At 44.5% G+C, this 14,497-nt stretch overlaps 1 protein-coding gene and 1 long non-coding RNA gene across 11 annotated transcripts in view; one reads left to right on the top strand and one right to left on the bottom strand.

Moving 5' to 3' along the window:
- Positions 1-12,560, bottom strand: part of Gpatch2l (G patch domain containing 2-like) — a 52,260-nt gene extending 39,700 nt beyond the window's left edge. For 8 of the 10 annotated variants that reach the window (XR_001838169.3, XR_005505526.2, XM_008764794.3 and 5 more), the window contains exons 1-2: positions 12,402-12,560; positions 9,696-10,367 (exon numbers count right to left, since the gene is read on the bottom strand). Coding sequence is in view for 8 of the 10 variants with exons in the window: in XM_008764794.3 (XP_008763016.1) it covers positions 9,696-10,357 (662 nt within the window). In the remaining 2 variants the exon portion in view is untranslated. Of the gene's footprint in view, positions 1-9,695; positions 10,368-12,272 lie in introns of all 10 variants that reach the window. The other 2 variants (NM_001134559.2, XM_039112309.1) reach the window with 2 other exon arrangements.
- On the top strand, positions 7,350-13,080 carry LOC134479452 (uncharacterized). Its single transcript, XR_010052748.1, has 2 exons — positions 7,350-7,551; positions 9,470-13,080. It is a non-coding gene; the product is annotated as an uncharacterized LOC134479452 (long non-coding RNA).
- The last annotated feature ends 1,417 nt before the right edge of the window (positions 13,081-14,497 follow it).

Here is a 14,497-nt window from a genome sequence, read left to right as displayed (position 1 = left end):
TGGGCACAGGGTTCACATCCACATAAGCATTATCACAGGAATGAGCCCAATAAACTGCCTGATGCCGCTCACCTGCTGCCACCGTCTCAGTCACTGCCAGCCGGCATTATAACCCTCAGGAGTGACTCCAGGCACTGCCAGGCGGCATTATAACCCTCCGGAGTAACTCCACTGCTCTGGTCTCTGAGTGCTGCTCTTTCCAAATTCTGAAAAGGAAGTGTATGTACTTCTGGGAGAACTAAAGGTCAGCATTTCAAATAAATACAAGGTCTCAGTTTGAAATCTATGGTATATTTATTCTATAGAGAAAATCAATTATTTGGTTTTATTTCATTTTCTCAATTTGAAACCCACGTTATTATATAAAGCTGAGTCAATGAAGCGAAACCCAATCTCAGCAGAGGACCATGAGCAGTCATTCTCGACTGGAGGCACTTCTGATCCCACTCAGGGGCATTCAGCAATGCCTCCAATCTCCTCCCTCCTCGTAGGAGACAGAAGCCCGGAGAGAGGACAGAGTGCACGCATACCGCCACAGTCCTTGGAAGCCATTTTAGTAATTCTGGTATATCCCGTGAAGAGAGAGGCAGAAGTGCCACAGTGGCTTGCTATCTAGACAGCCTAACTGAAAATCACAACGTTCCAGTGTCAGTGGGAGATCAAAGGACTAAGGTGGACAGAGAGGAAGAAACCCAATGTCCTCCTTTGGCCTCCACATCCAGAGGTGCACATCTGAGTGCACACATGCATACAACACACACACACACACACACACACACACACACACACACACACCCTGAACTGTTGTCACCACAGGTTTGTTGCTTCTCATTTATTAACCAAAAAAATTTAAAGTTATCTTTTATATATAACTTTCATATATTTAAAACTAAACAGAAATTTAAATCTCCTATTACAAAAACTAAAATTATTCAAAAATAAGTAAAAGTGCATTTAATAAAAACTTTAAAAATATTTTAGAATCCAGGAAAATAAAGGAGGAAAAATGTCACCCTGTCACCCAGAGACACCCATTCTTCCCATCTGCTTCCTACCATGCTTCTGGGCAGAGGTGAGGTCTCTGCAAGGGCACACACACCATTGTGAACCTGATCCCACAATGGAACTCAGGTCACTCAGAGACAGCTCTGCCTCCAGACTGGTCTTGCGAGTTAGAATGCAGTGAGTTTATACAGAGAGCAGCCTCTCCAGGTCACATGATCATGAACAGAAAGGGACTAGACAGTTAGGTAGTCTGCTGGGTTAATCTAGGCTGGCACTGAGCTCAGAGAAGCCCACTCATCCTCTTAATGGGCACCTTATGTGTAGCATTCGTAGCAGTTCACCTTTAAGTGGGAAAGGGCTCGTTTTTAAGAGGCCTACATTTCTGAGACCTCTCTGAAATCTTTTTTATGTGCATGGGTGTTTTTCTTGTATGTAGTCTGTGTACTCTGTGTGTGGTGGGTGCCTGCAGAGGCCAGTAGCAGATGTTGGATGCCCTTGGAACTGGAGTTACAAACGTTTGTGGGCCACCATGTGAGTGCTAGGAATCAAATTTTGGTCTCTAGAAGAGCAGTTCGTAATCTTAACCACTGAGCCATCTCTCTAGCTCCCATTTCTGAGACTTTATGCTGCCTTTCCACATAAAATTTCTCTTTTTTATGTGTAAAATTCAGAAGAGACCACGTTTTTCTCCTCAAAATAATGCCAGCAAACACAGCCCCTCACGTTTATCACAGGGGATGAAGGCCATGGCATTTTCTTTCTTTTAGAATCTGCCTTCATACCTGTTCCCCAGACTGCCCATGCAGAGCATACAAACATGCCAGAACATGTATGGAGAGAGGATTGCTTTCATTAGATCTCCCTTTTAAACATTAGGCTTAATTTTTTTAATTAAGGATTTTTTCCCCAACAGTTGTATCTCCTAACTCCTCCTTTCCAGCACCTTCCTGTCTTCTTTGGGAGAATGCTCACTGACAACGCCTCAATTCCTTGTCCCCAACATCTCACCATCTATGTTCTAGGAAGACTTTGAAGTTTTTCATGACACCAACTCAATTTTCTGTCCTTTGTTTTATAATTATAATTTCACTTTAAATTTCCTTATTGTTTTCCTGTGAAACACTGGTTGTCTGAATAGTTGCTCTCCAATTACGTTTCCTCATTCAGAATGTTCTTTTTGTTTCCTGATTTGCTCCTCCTCTGAACTTTGAGAAAAATGTTCTGCCTTCCCTTACTCTACAGAATGTGTCCAAAAGCCTCTTTTTTTCTTTTAGTGAACATGTGCTAAATTATTTTTAATATTTCTTCTTTCATAATAAATGAAACTGGCCTTTTTTTCTGACATGTTAGTGAGGCTGCAGTGGTCCACACTACTCTGAGCTTCTCCATGCCGCAGCCCAGACGACAAGAAGAAAGACGCCAGAAAGTGGACCAAAAAAGACACAGATCCAGCAATTAAATCTGTGACAAAGCTACTTATGACAAACTGTAACAAAGCTACTTATGACAAACTGTAAGGAAGTTCCCAACGACAGCTTATTACTCCAGCTGGGGTCTCCAAGAGACTAGAGACTGGAGGTTCCTTGGCCGGGGCAGCCCTTCAGGAGCTACTTAGTGAAGGACTTGTCAAGCTGGTTTCAAAGCACAGAACAAGTAATTGACAGCAGAAACACAAAGGGTGGAGGTGCCCCAGCTGCTAGTGAAGATGCATGAACAGATTCAATCTGCTGTACATTTGGGAAAATAAAACTTTATTAAATCAAAAAACTAAAAATAAATGAAACTAAGCAGAATTAAATTCAGTTCCTCTGACTTCATGTTCTAGTGTGCTTTTAGTCACATCACTGTGCAGAACACCACATTTCATTATGGTGAGAACACCTGCACACCACATGCCCAGCTCCTATTCACCCTTCCCATGATCTCTCCTCCCATGCTGGCCCCTGCCTCTTCCCCTTCCCAGATCGCTGCCCCACTGCTTTATCTATCACCAAGTGAGTCCATCACAACAAACACAGGCATGGCAGCATCTCTATCTGCGTTGGCAGAGCTCTGTCAGGTATCTAGCCGGGAATGGCACAGCTGAATCATTGGCTGTCTCAGGAGTCTCCACCCTCATTTCCATTGGGGCCTCACTGATTTACACTACAGCGCTGTATGTAAGTGCCACAACCCCATTCTTGCCATCATTTGCTATTGTTTGACTTCTTGCAGACAGCCATTTTGACTGGAGTAAAACTGAATGAATGCCAGTGTAGTTTTGATTTGCTTTGCCCGACAGCTAAAGATAATGAACAGTTTTTCACTTATTTATTGGGATTTCGTACTTCTTTTGAGAACTGTCTGCTTACATACTATGCCCATTTCCTGATGGATTATTTATTTTGGTGCTTAACTTTCTGAGTTCTCTGTAGATTCTGGATATTAATCAGATGAATAGCTGGCAGATTTCCTCTCATCCTAGAGGCTCTCTTTATTCTGGGTAGCAGCTTTTTATATTATGCAATCCTATTTGTCAAGTCTTAGGATTATTTCCAGTTCTCTGAAGGCCACTGGTTCCTACCTGTCCACAGATACTTATATGGCCTCAGACCCATTCCCCTTTGCCAGACCCACACCTGACCAATGGGCATGAGGTGAGGAGGCTCTGAAGAACCCCCAGGGCGACTGGGGGCTTCACCTCACACAGGTCTACTAGACCAACACTGGATCATCTCCCTACTCTCCCCGACCCCACCCTAGACATTTGTAACAAACTGAGGTATATGAAACACTACAATCTCTTGAACACGCTACAAAGTAGGAATTTCTTTCTTTTCTGGCCACGCAATACTAAACTGTCTGCTTGGAGGCTCAACTTCCCAGCACTCAATGCCCTGCGGCTGCCTCCTCTACACAATACAAAACACCTAGAGAGAACCAGACTTCCCCATCCAAGTACACTCCAAACAGAAAACGCAGTTACAGGTTGACAGCGAAGGAAGAACCAATATTCCACCTGGACAGTTCAAGTGATGTTTGCATTTCTGAGGCTGGGACTGCCTGGGGAGAAGGCACACTGTGTCTTGCCCCATTGGGGCAGACTGACATATTACATTCTGCAGTGGGAACCTCGCTGACAAGCCAGCTCTCAAGTCCTGATGATGTGAGTGTACAAATGGTTTGTTTCCCCTGATATTCTAAGCTTTATTACCTCTGTTTGACTGATTGTGCATGTGTGTAGAGGGAGGACAGCATGTAGGGGACTGGCTTTCTCCTTCTCCCTCCTTGGTCTTAGAGAATGAATTACATCCAGCTTGATGGTAAGCCGCTTCACTCACTGAGGCATTTTGTTGGCCCAAGTGGTTCATATTTTCTAAGTATTCCAGTAGGTAGTGGAAACTGTTTCTTAGATGCCTTTTAAGATATGAATTCACAGTAGCAGGTAGACTAAGAAACAAAATCTCCTATGTCAGGGTCCTTAGAAGTGTTCCAGTTTATGTCCTTTCAAATACTATTTGCCATTGAGCTCTGCACTTCCTAGCAAAGTTCTTTCTTTCCTAGAGGGAGAGCCTTAGGGACAGACCTTCAAATACAGTCAGCTCACAGGTGCCTCCAAGTGTTGTCCAGCTTTCTAAGGATTCACCAGCAGAACCAGACTAAGCCTGTTGTATAAGCAGTCTCTGCTAGCCTTTAATACCTTTTGGGGATGCTGCCAACTGCAGAAAAGGTAAGTGTGCTCCTGGTCGGCACCTGTTTACAGACAAGCAGAACATTCTAACACTACAGATATTCTTTCCACTGCCCCAGTAACCCCTGATTAATGACCTCCACTTGCAAAGGAGACTACTTACCTTAACCATGAAATAATGAAGGCTATTGATCCAACAAGCTACTGCTATAGAGTATTATTGATCACCCAATCTTTGGTTAAAATGGTCCTCATTTAGCAATTTCACTGTCACAAACACCTGGAGCAAAGCACACTCGTAATTAAAGAGTTTGGGGCAGTTAAAGTGAGAGGTGATGGACAGAGATCTCAGCTTTCTCCCATTTATTCTTGCTTCTGAGCTATTGTTTGTGTCAGAAGGGATATTGATTTTCTATAAAAATAAGAAAACAAGAGGCACCAAGGGGCTGCAGAAGGTCAGCTTGGGCTGGGGAGGAGGGGACAGGCCTAGCACTCCATCTCTGTCACTTGCCTTCCAGGACAAGGGAATGTTTTCTTTCCTGTGAGACCAGCCTCTAATACATCACCTGAGGAAGGCTCCTGATGTGACTTTGGGCTACCACCTGACCAATTTGCTCGTAATAGACCATATTCAAGAGGAACAACTCGCTGCTGAAGCGCAGAGCATGCGGGCTAAGTTCATCACCTAACGGATAAGTGACTCTTAGAAAATCTGAATGAAGAGTGGCAGGAACTAACTTCACAGATCTGTTAAATCTCAGAGCATTCACTCCCATACATACACAGAAGAACATGACAGTAATAACTTTATACAGCATAAATAAAGCTACTATGTTGCACCCATTTCTAAATCCTCACTGTTCTTGACTAGAACACAACTGAATGAAGACCAGAGAGAGAAAAGCAGAAAGAAATAGTGGTAAGGTTAAAGCTGTTGGTAATTTTCAGTTGTTAAGTTTAAGTACACTAGAGATAAAGCCAAATTAAGATAGACATTCCCAAACCCAAAACATCTAACACACGGTTTTTTAAAAACACAATCCATAGACTAGGCTAAGATTAATGATCAACTTCTGATGTCAGTAATTTTACAAGGTAGATCAAGATTAGATTACAAGGCTGCTGGTGAGAGCCCTCAACATGACTGACAGAAAGTAAAATCCAACGCTTTGATCTCTGTGACTGAGCCATGGCACTGCCAAGCAGCTCCATTAAAGAACAAACTACTCAGGGATTCTTGAAAGTGCTTCTTTTAAAATGTAGGGAGATTTTGACATAACCAATTCACCAAATATTTTTATATTTGTAGTATACAAATCATAACTATTTTCTATTTGCAGTTTAATGTTAGCCCTGTTTACACAATATGCTCACTACCTGGGTGGGGCTGGGGTGAGGCTCAGGGTCAGAGAACCTGCCCAGCCAGTGCAAAGCTGAGCTCAATCCCCAACACCAAAGTAAAACAAGAGCCGGGCCACATGTCTGTTAATTCCAGCATTTAGAAAGCTGAGGCAGGAGGATTGCAAGTTGAAGGCCATCTTGAGTTAAAGACCCTATTCCAAATAATGGTACAGTTAACAAGGAGGAGAAAAAAGTAAAACTAAGTAATAGCTAAGAGCTGCTTGAAAATGATAAGATTTCACTCCCCGTCTCCATTGAGGAAAGTTTGGACATATTTTGATGAAAAAGAGTAAGAAGCACGTCTCTCTACAGAATGTATTTAGGGGGAAAAATACAAAATCATTTCTCTTTGTAACTGCAGATAAATGGAGACAAAGTCAAAGAGCCACCTAACATTCCCTTAAAAATGAGATCTTACTTATTTTTCTAAAAACAGGGTTTCAAAAGCCAGGGCTCAAGGTCTCAAGCTCATTATATAGCTGGGACTGACCTTGAACTCCTCATCTCCCTGACTCTACTTCCCAGCTGCTGGACTACAACAGTGTGCTACTATACCTTGTAATCCAATTAGAAAGTTCAGATTTTTTTCAGCGCATGTCTACTACTCTTACCACAAACCCACCACCTAGTTTCCCAGTATTTTAAGAGAAATTAGGAAACAAAGATTGGTGAGCAAAAATGGAATTATTTAGAGTTTGGCCAAAATTGGGGAGATAAAACCTCCTAGGGTTCCCACTGCCTTCCTGTAACACTGTTACCACCTCGGATGAAATAACCGGAAAATGCTCCCATTAGCAGTGAGATAAGCTGTTCTCAAGTGTGAAATCTCTTCCAGGGAGGCAAGGGAGAGCCTCCTCTGCTTGAACCAGCATTTCAGCCTCTCTCTGCCCCAGCAGAGAACTCCCAGGAAATTTTAATTCTTTAGGGTCCATTGTTTCAATCATCTTAACAGTGGACACTGAGAGCACAAGGGTTGCTCTTTAAAGTAGGGTGTGTGTGCGTGTGCATATGCATGTGTATGTGTCCCCAGAAGAGAGTATTAGGTTAAAGGGGTAAGCCATCCAAAGTAGGTATGAGAACTGATCTTGTGTCTTCTTGAAAACAAGTGCTCTTAACTGCTGAGCCCTTTATCCGGCCTCCACATGAGGGTATCCTTTTAGAATGTCTCCTTCCCAGCCATGGCTCACACAGGACCAATGTGACACTAGCACTTTACCCATTGTTTCTTCACAGTGACAAGGACTTTGCCATCCCTATTACTGCAAGGCTCTGATGTCCTGGCCAGGAAAGGAGCCCACAGGGAAGAACCAGGTCTCCTCAATGTAAAAACAGGAATTTCACAAGAACTCCTGTCGACTTCAGTGTCTCCAGGCTCTCGAGTGACCACAACTCAGAGCCTGACAGTCTGGGTTGGAAGGGGCAGCCCCACAGCTGGAACACACACACGGTAACTTCAGTTTAACAACAAACTCCGGGTAAGGAAAAGATACAAGTAGTATTCCAAGGGGCTATTTTAATTCTCCATTCTCAACTATAAGAATCTAAGATGCACATGCTTAATCTTAAAGTCAGTTTGAATATCTCAACACAGAAAGTTTATTATAAAGAGCTACAAGTTAGTTAAGCAATTCTTGTCCGATTAAAAATAGAAGATTATGGAGGAAGTGTGTCTAAATAATCTAAAAATTACATATAAATTAGATAAATAGGCCTTAGAAAGAATCAATCTTAGAAGAAAATTACAAGAGTCAAATTGTAACGCAGCTGAACGTGCTGGCAAAATACATAGTTCGTTAAAAACGAGTTTTAAAGTTAAGTTAAAAAAGAGCCAGAAAAAGAGGATGCATACCGAGCTACAACAGCTTCACTGCACTCAGCGTACCTAAGCGCATTTATGTCTTTGGGGGTGCAAACCTTAAAAGAACAAGGTTACTGGGGCTGGGGATTTAGCTCAGTAGTAGAGCGCTTGCCTAGGAAGCGCAAGACCCTGGGTTCAGTCCCCAGCTCCGAAAAAAAGAACCCAAAAAAAAAAAAAAAAAAAAAAAAAAGAACAAGGTTACTTTCTCTGCAGCTGGAAAACAACAGGCAGCAAACCTGATGAGATATGAACCCGGAAATCAGGTTCAAATGCTAGGTGACCCTCCCTAATTAACCAAACTCTAAACCTAGTTTCCACTTCTAAAAATACAAATAATGATGTTCTACCATACAGGAGAACTGTACGCATTAAATAAGAATACCCAGCAGGCATACAGTTCCATGCCTATCAGAGTGCTTAACAAACCCGCAGTCCTCAACCCACCTAAAAGCCACCACTGGCAGTATCTGAGGAAGAGGGGCAGCAACATGGCAGGGCTGTCGAACATCCTACAGTGTGCCACAAGGCACTGCCCCAGTCACAAAAGGCATCTTCACTGAGAGGTCACATATTAAAGTATGAAGCTACCAAGGACCCATGTTTACAGGAGATTGGACATGGAGAAAAGTGAGTTTTCAAAATTACACTGACATTTTAAACATGCAACCATCAGAGTACTTGATCCCGTGTGATACAAGGTTAGTTAAAGGGACACACTGTTACTTTGAAACCCCACTCTATATTCATACAATTTAAATGTTTGCCACATACACTCAAGGACTGGCAAGATGGCTTAGTGAGTAGGTGAAGGCACCTGTTATCAAGCCTGATGATCTAAGTTTGATCACACACACACGCATACACACACACACACACACACACACACACACACACGTGTGTATGAGAGAAAGACAGAGAGAGACAGAGACGAGAAGCTGAGGAGCTGGTTCAGTGGGTAAGGTGCTTCCTGAGCAGGCAGGAGGATTTGAGTTTGGAGCCCTAACACCCACATGAAAGACAGGCACAGCAGTACACCTCTGTACTCTTACTTTGAGAGCTGAGACAGGTGGATTTCCAGAGCTTGCTGGCCACCTAATTAAGCCAATTGGTAAGCTCTGGGTTCAGTGGCAGACTATTCCCCAAAATAAGGTGACAAGTAATAGAGGAAGACACGTGCCGCCCTCCTTGGGCCTCCATATGCACCTGTGCATACATACACATACACACACAGAAAGGAAATGCACTCAATATAGTCAAAGTATAACTAGTAGAGAACAGAATTATAGCCCCAAAGTATATAGAGCCCTGACTCTTAAAGAGCAAACATAGCCTGCATTCATTTACAAACTGCCTAGACCTGGCACCTGCACGGCTTCTCTGTCACATTTGTCACTGCCAGCCCTTGCTGATAATACCTTGGTTCTAAATAACAGTATCTTTGTATGACTGGAATGGTAAAAAGAACAGAAGAGCATTTATTTTTAAAACAAATTCTTGATTACGCATTTGAGGTACATGTGTGAAATTATTCTTAGGGTGAAATTATTTCCGCTACACACAGCGTTCATGAAGATCCTTGAAGAAAGATTCATGAAGGATACTTTGCAAAGCAGAGACCAACTACCATCTGACTAAAAGAGGGCTGCAAAGGCAATTCTAGCAGGGCTGGTTTAAAAGAGAGCGGATCTCGTTCAGAGGCTGTGGGTTTGCATTTGGGTGTGTCAGCCCCGGAAACCTTGGCTTTACGGAGGGAGAGCTCACCTTTCGGACATGTTCTCGTCGGAGCCGTGTTTCTGTCCCTCTGCTTCGCACTCCATCCTTTCTTTCCTTCCTGTTTTGCTTAGGAAAGTCCGACTTTCTGCTGATTCACACAGCCCATGGCCAGATGAGGTCCAGGGAGTATTCTCCTTCCATCGGGATAAACGCTGCTTCTTGGCAGACTTGAACCTGCAGCCTCTCTCATAGCTCCAATCTGACACTTTCAGCTTCTGCTGAAGGCTGGCAGCCACCTCGGATGCCACTCTCTTCACCTTCCGCCGGCGCCTGAGGGGTCGACAAGGCGCATTTTCCGTAAAGGAGTCAGATTCATGCCAAGAGTGCTGCTTACCCCTAACGATGGCACTGAGAGCTGGGTGCCGTTTGGCCACCACTGTGTCATCAGAGTCACTGAAGTTGGTGAGCGGAGCCACTTCTCGACAGTCCTTGGTGGCCTCATCCAGACTTGACTCAGAGGCCTCGCTGAAGCAGCAGGCGTGCTCAGCCAGGTGAGTAAAGTCGGAACGGCGCTTCCGGCCTCGGCGCTTCCGAAGCTGCCGCCTCTGCTGTCTGGGGCTCAGGGCCATCTCCTCCCACAGCTCACCAAGCTTACTCTGCTCAGATGTCTGCTCCAAGGCTGAGGCTAAGTCATGCACCAGCTCATCCATGAGGCCACATCTGCCAAATAAAAGCAGAAGAGATGCTTTAAAAGACCTGCTGCTTTTCCAGAAAGCTTATAAAGCACATAATGCTATTGGGCTCCCTGGCTGGCTACAGAAAATAGACTTCTTTCATCAGCTACCGTTTCTACCATCCACGTACCACAAAAAGCAGGTGTCTGGCCATTGGCGAGTACTGGAAATCAACATATCCAGTAGCTTGCCAGATGACAACTAGGACATTAGCAAAAATAAACAAATTGAGCTTCCTCCTTTCTCCAATTAAGTGATCCCTTGATTGCCTAATCACTGGAGAAGAAAAGCAAACCACACAACTTCATCATTACGGTAGAGCCAAGAGAGCACCAGGCATGAACCAATCACGATAGAGGGTCACACTGAGGTCTGGGATTTCTGCTAAAAAGGTTGCGGTAGGGAGGAGAGAAAGAGCTGAGTGGCACCTATGAAGAAGACTTCACGATATTCATAGTCCCAGAACTTTCGGTGACCCAAGTAGGTACTCAGAATGGGGGAAAAAAAAGGAAGCCCACGTCTGGTACTACCATGGTACCAACTGCCACCTGAAAGTTATTAGAAACAAACTGCTGTGGAGTATGACACTGATTTGATGTTGCTAGCATTGTTGTATTGTTGTTGTTATATTAGTAGTAGCAGGAGCAGCAGTGTAGGACTTTTAGACCCCTCATCCTGGTGGTGGCAGCAGTAGTAGTAATAGAAACACTAACAGTACTAGTAGTATAGTGTTGAGTCACCCCAATTATGTGCTTAGTGCCAATCACACAAAATCTGGGACATAAATGAAACCAAAATGGAGGGACAGCATAAAATCTCTAAGATACCTGGCTAACAGAAGCAACCCTTTCCAGGCATGCCTAGCAGAGGCAATTTTCAAATTTTCGGTTTTCAAAAAGAAATGTCTAATATCATCTGCACAACACCTAAATTTTGTATGCTAAAATAGCACTTTCTTTCCAGCTCTTGGTAAGCTCAAAATACATCTTGCCCATAATTGGAGCTTAAAGCTGAACTCAGACCGTATTTCCCTTCATGCAATTTACTTTTTGCAAGGGGCTTTCTAAAAATTAATCTCACAGGGTCCCTATGTCAACAAATTCAAAAGCAGGAAAAGTCTTCTGGATTATGTGTCACACTTGTGAGAGCAATAGAGCCACCTTGCTCCAAAACCACCACGGCAACTTCCTCAAAGGGTCAAAAGCCTTACACATAAAAGACCATTTCCCTTTAGCAACCGGTAGTAGTTTAAAATGCCAGGACTGCGGTTTGGAAGACAACTGTCCCTAAGCCCGAAGCTGATAAACAAGTGGGAACAACACGCCTAAGTCTCTAATAAAGAATTACAGCTTTGAAACTCAGGCAGAACTGCACAAACTTTAACGTGGGACAAGTATACTAAACAACGTGTCATCAGAAGCTGACATAGAATTCTTCCGCGTCTCAAAGGTACCCTGGTACACCCACACCTCCAGCCTCACTCTCAAGAGTACACCCTGGAGACCCTGGTCTGAGTCACAGGACGCTGGTGGGCCGCAAAGCAGCGAGCTACTCTCCCAGTCAGAGTAACGAGAGGTGGGGTAGACAGAAGTCAACTTCTTATTTGAGTTCACCTGAGACTGGAGGTCAGCTGTCTAGGGCAGAAACTGTCTCAAATCTTGTCCTAATGACTGCATTCCCTCTGTTGATGCTGGGGAGAGAGGTATCACAGCACCACCACGGATATGAAAAAAAGCCGCGTTTTGAAGGACTCTCTTCCATTTCCAGCCCGTCCTCGGGGGCTAGGGAAACCCTTGCCCGGGACACCAAGCCTGAGTTCTCGCTGTCGCCCATCTAAGGGACATTCCCACGGAGGCGGCCGTCCCTCAGAGCCCAGGCTGAGAAGACGCACCTAGGGTAGCCAGGCCCCGCCACCCTCTGTCACTCGCCACAGCCCAGCGGCGCCGTCGGTCGCCCTGACGCAACCCGGAGCCCTTATCCCGCCCGGCATTGGCCCAGCCGCCGCCATCCTGCTCCTCACCGGCTGCCGCAGTCGCTTGCACCCGGCGCCGCCTTCGGGGCCGTAGCTCCCAGCCTGGGTTTCCCTCTCTGACCTCATTTCCGGTCTGGGCCTAAGAGGTGGGGCTGAAATGGTAAGGGAGGGGGCGGGCTACAAGAAAGGACAGGCGCCCGCCCTGCACTTCCGCCCTACGGTGCGCCTACTTCCGCTCCACGGTGGGCGGGGCCTCTGGGAAACTAGGAAGTAGTGCCTGGAGGCAAGTCAGGACAGATGGGCTAGTATGGGGTGAGGATACCCTTAGGACTGAATGAGACAAAACCTCTCCCTAAGGGTGCTGACCTTAAGAAGTGGGTCGTCTGCCTTCACATTAAGTTACTCATGACATTAAAAGTGTACATGGCTTGAGCAAAAAGCAAATCATACTGTATTATAACTCAAAGCATTAAAGAAATATTAACTCCATATTGAGTGGTTATTGATATTCCATATTCTGTAAGTGGAAAAGAGATACATTTCCCGTAGAAATACATTTCCTGTAGAAGACATAGGCTCTCTTGGAGCATTTTGAACTGTGCACAGCAGCTTCTCTCTGAATAATGCAATATCAAAGGGGTCACTTTATACTGGAGAAGCTAGCTAGCCTGGTCTAAAGAGTTTGTTCCAGGACAACCAGGACTACACAGAGAAACCCTGTCTCGAAAAAGCAAACGAAAGAAATTACACCACGTATGGTTAAGAACTAGCCTACAGAACACTTCACCAGTATTCCTCAAAACTGTTAAGGGCATTGTATATGTCACACACAGAATGTATGGAATGTCTTTCTATATTGAGGGAGTTCCTTGTTCATTAAGTTCATTAAGAAAATGAATCCATTAGATAGGGCTGCAGGCAAGTCTGTAGGACATTTCTTAATTAGTGATTGGTGGGGGAGGGCCCAGCCCATTGTAGATGCTGCCATCTCTGGGCTGGTGGTCCTGGGTTCTGTAAGAAAGCAAGCTAAACAAGCCATGAGGAGCAAGCCTGTAAGTAGCATCACTCCACGGCCTCTGCACCAGCTCCTGCCTCCATGTTCCTGCTCTATTTGAGTTCCTATCCTGATTTCTGCTAATGATGAACAATTCTGTGAAAGTATAAACCAAATAAACCCTTTCCTCCCCAGCTTGGTTTGTGTTGGGTTCAGGAATCGCCACTCAAAACAAACACTGGTTTCAGTTAAGCAATACTGGATGTTCAGGCCCCAAAAAAGGACTGTGGTATCAGAGTCAGAACTAAGTTCAAAAGTTTAAAAAGCAAGGAGAGGAGCAGTTGGCTTACTAAGTACTGCATTATCAGATAACCTTTAAGCTGACTGGTTCTGAGCAAGATAAGGGGAGGTGGATGGGTGGAATTTCACAACACTGTGATAACAGAGCATAAGTATGATAATCATAACTTTTGGCTTATTAGTAGCATTTTTTTAGTGTCAGTCACAAAAACCATAGTGAACTCAATCACAGGTGCAGGAAGGGCTGCCTGATGGTCAGCTCTGACTCAGGCTGCATTAGACATAACAGTTCACACTGACCTTTGATTTGATGGCTCCTATGTAAAGCTTTGTGGCATGTCTTAAAGATTGGCGATCCTCATACAGAACATACAGAACAAAACAGGGTGTGGTCAGCATGTCCTTGAGCCAACTCACTTCTCTGTGACAGTGACTGGCAGGCACGGAACAGAATGGTTATAGCTATTTGGGGAGTGGGGGGGTAGGGGATCAGAGATAACAGTTTGGTCGTGGTGTTTCATTGCAGCAATAGAAACGGTAACTAAGACACTGGGCACGGTGGGACATGCCTATGATCCTAGCTCTTGGAAGGTCAAGGAAGAAAAATTGCCAGCTTGGCATTAGTCTGAACTACACATCAAGTTCCAGCTAGCATAGCAAGACTTGCGTCAAACAATGTATTATGATAAATATACTATATATTATCTAAGATGTAAGCAAAGGAAATTTGGGTGTGCAGCAGCTGATGGAAATAAATGTAGAGACCCACAGCCAAACATGAAACGGAACTCAGGGAGCCTTGTGAAAGAGTTGGGGGAAAGACTGAGGGGCCTGGAGGGGATAGGAACTC

This window comes from Rattus norvegicus, chromosome 6 (assembly GCF_036323735.1).
Source record: "Rattus norvegicus strain BN/NHsdMcwi chromosome 6, GRCr8, whole genome shotgun sequence".
Classification (NCBI taxonomy): Eukaryota; Metazoa; Chordata; class Mammalia; order Rodentia; family Muridae; genus Rattus; species Rattus norvegicus.
This window is presented reverse-complemented; position numbering and strand designations above follow the sequence as displayed.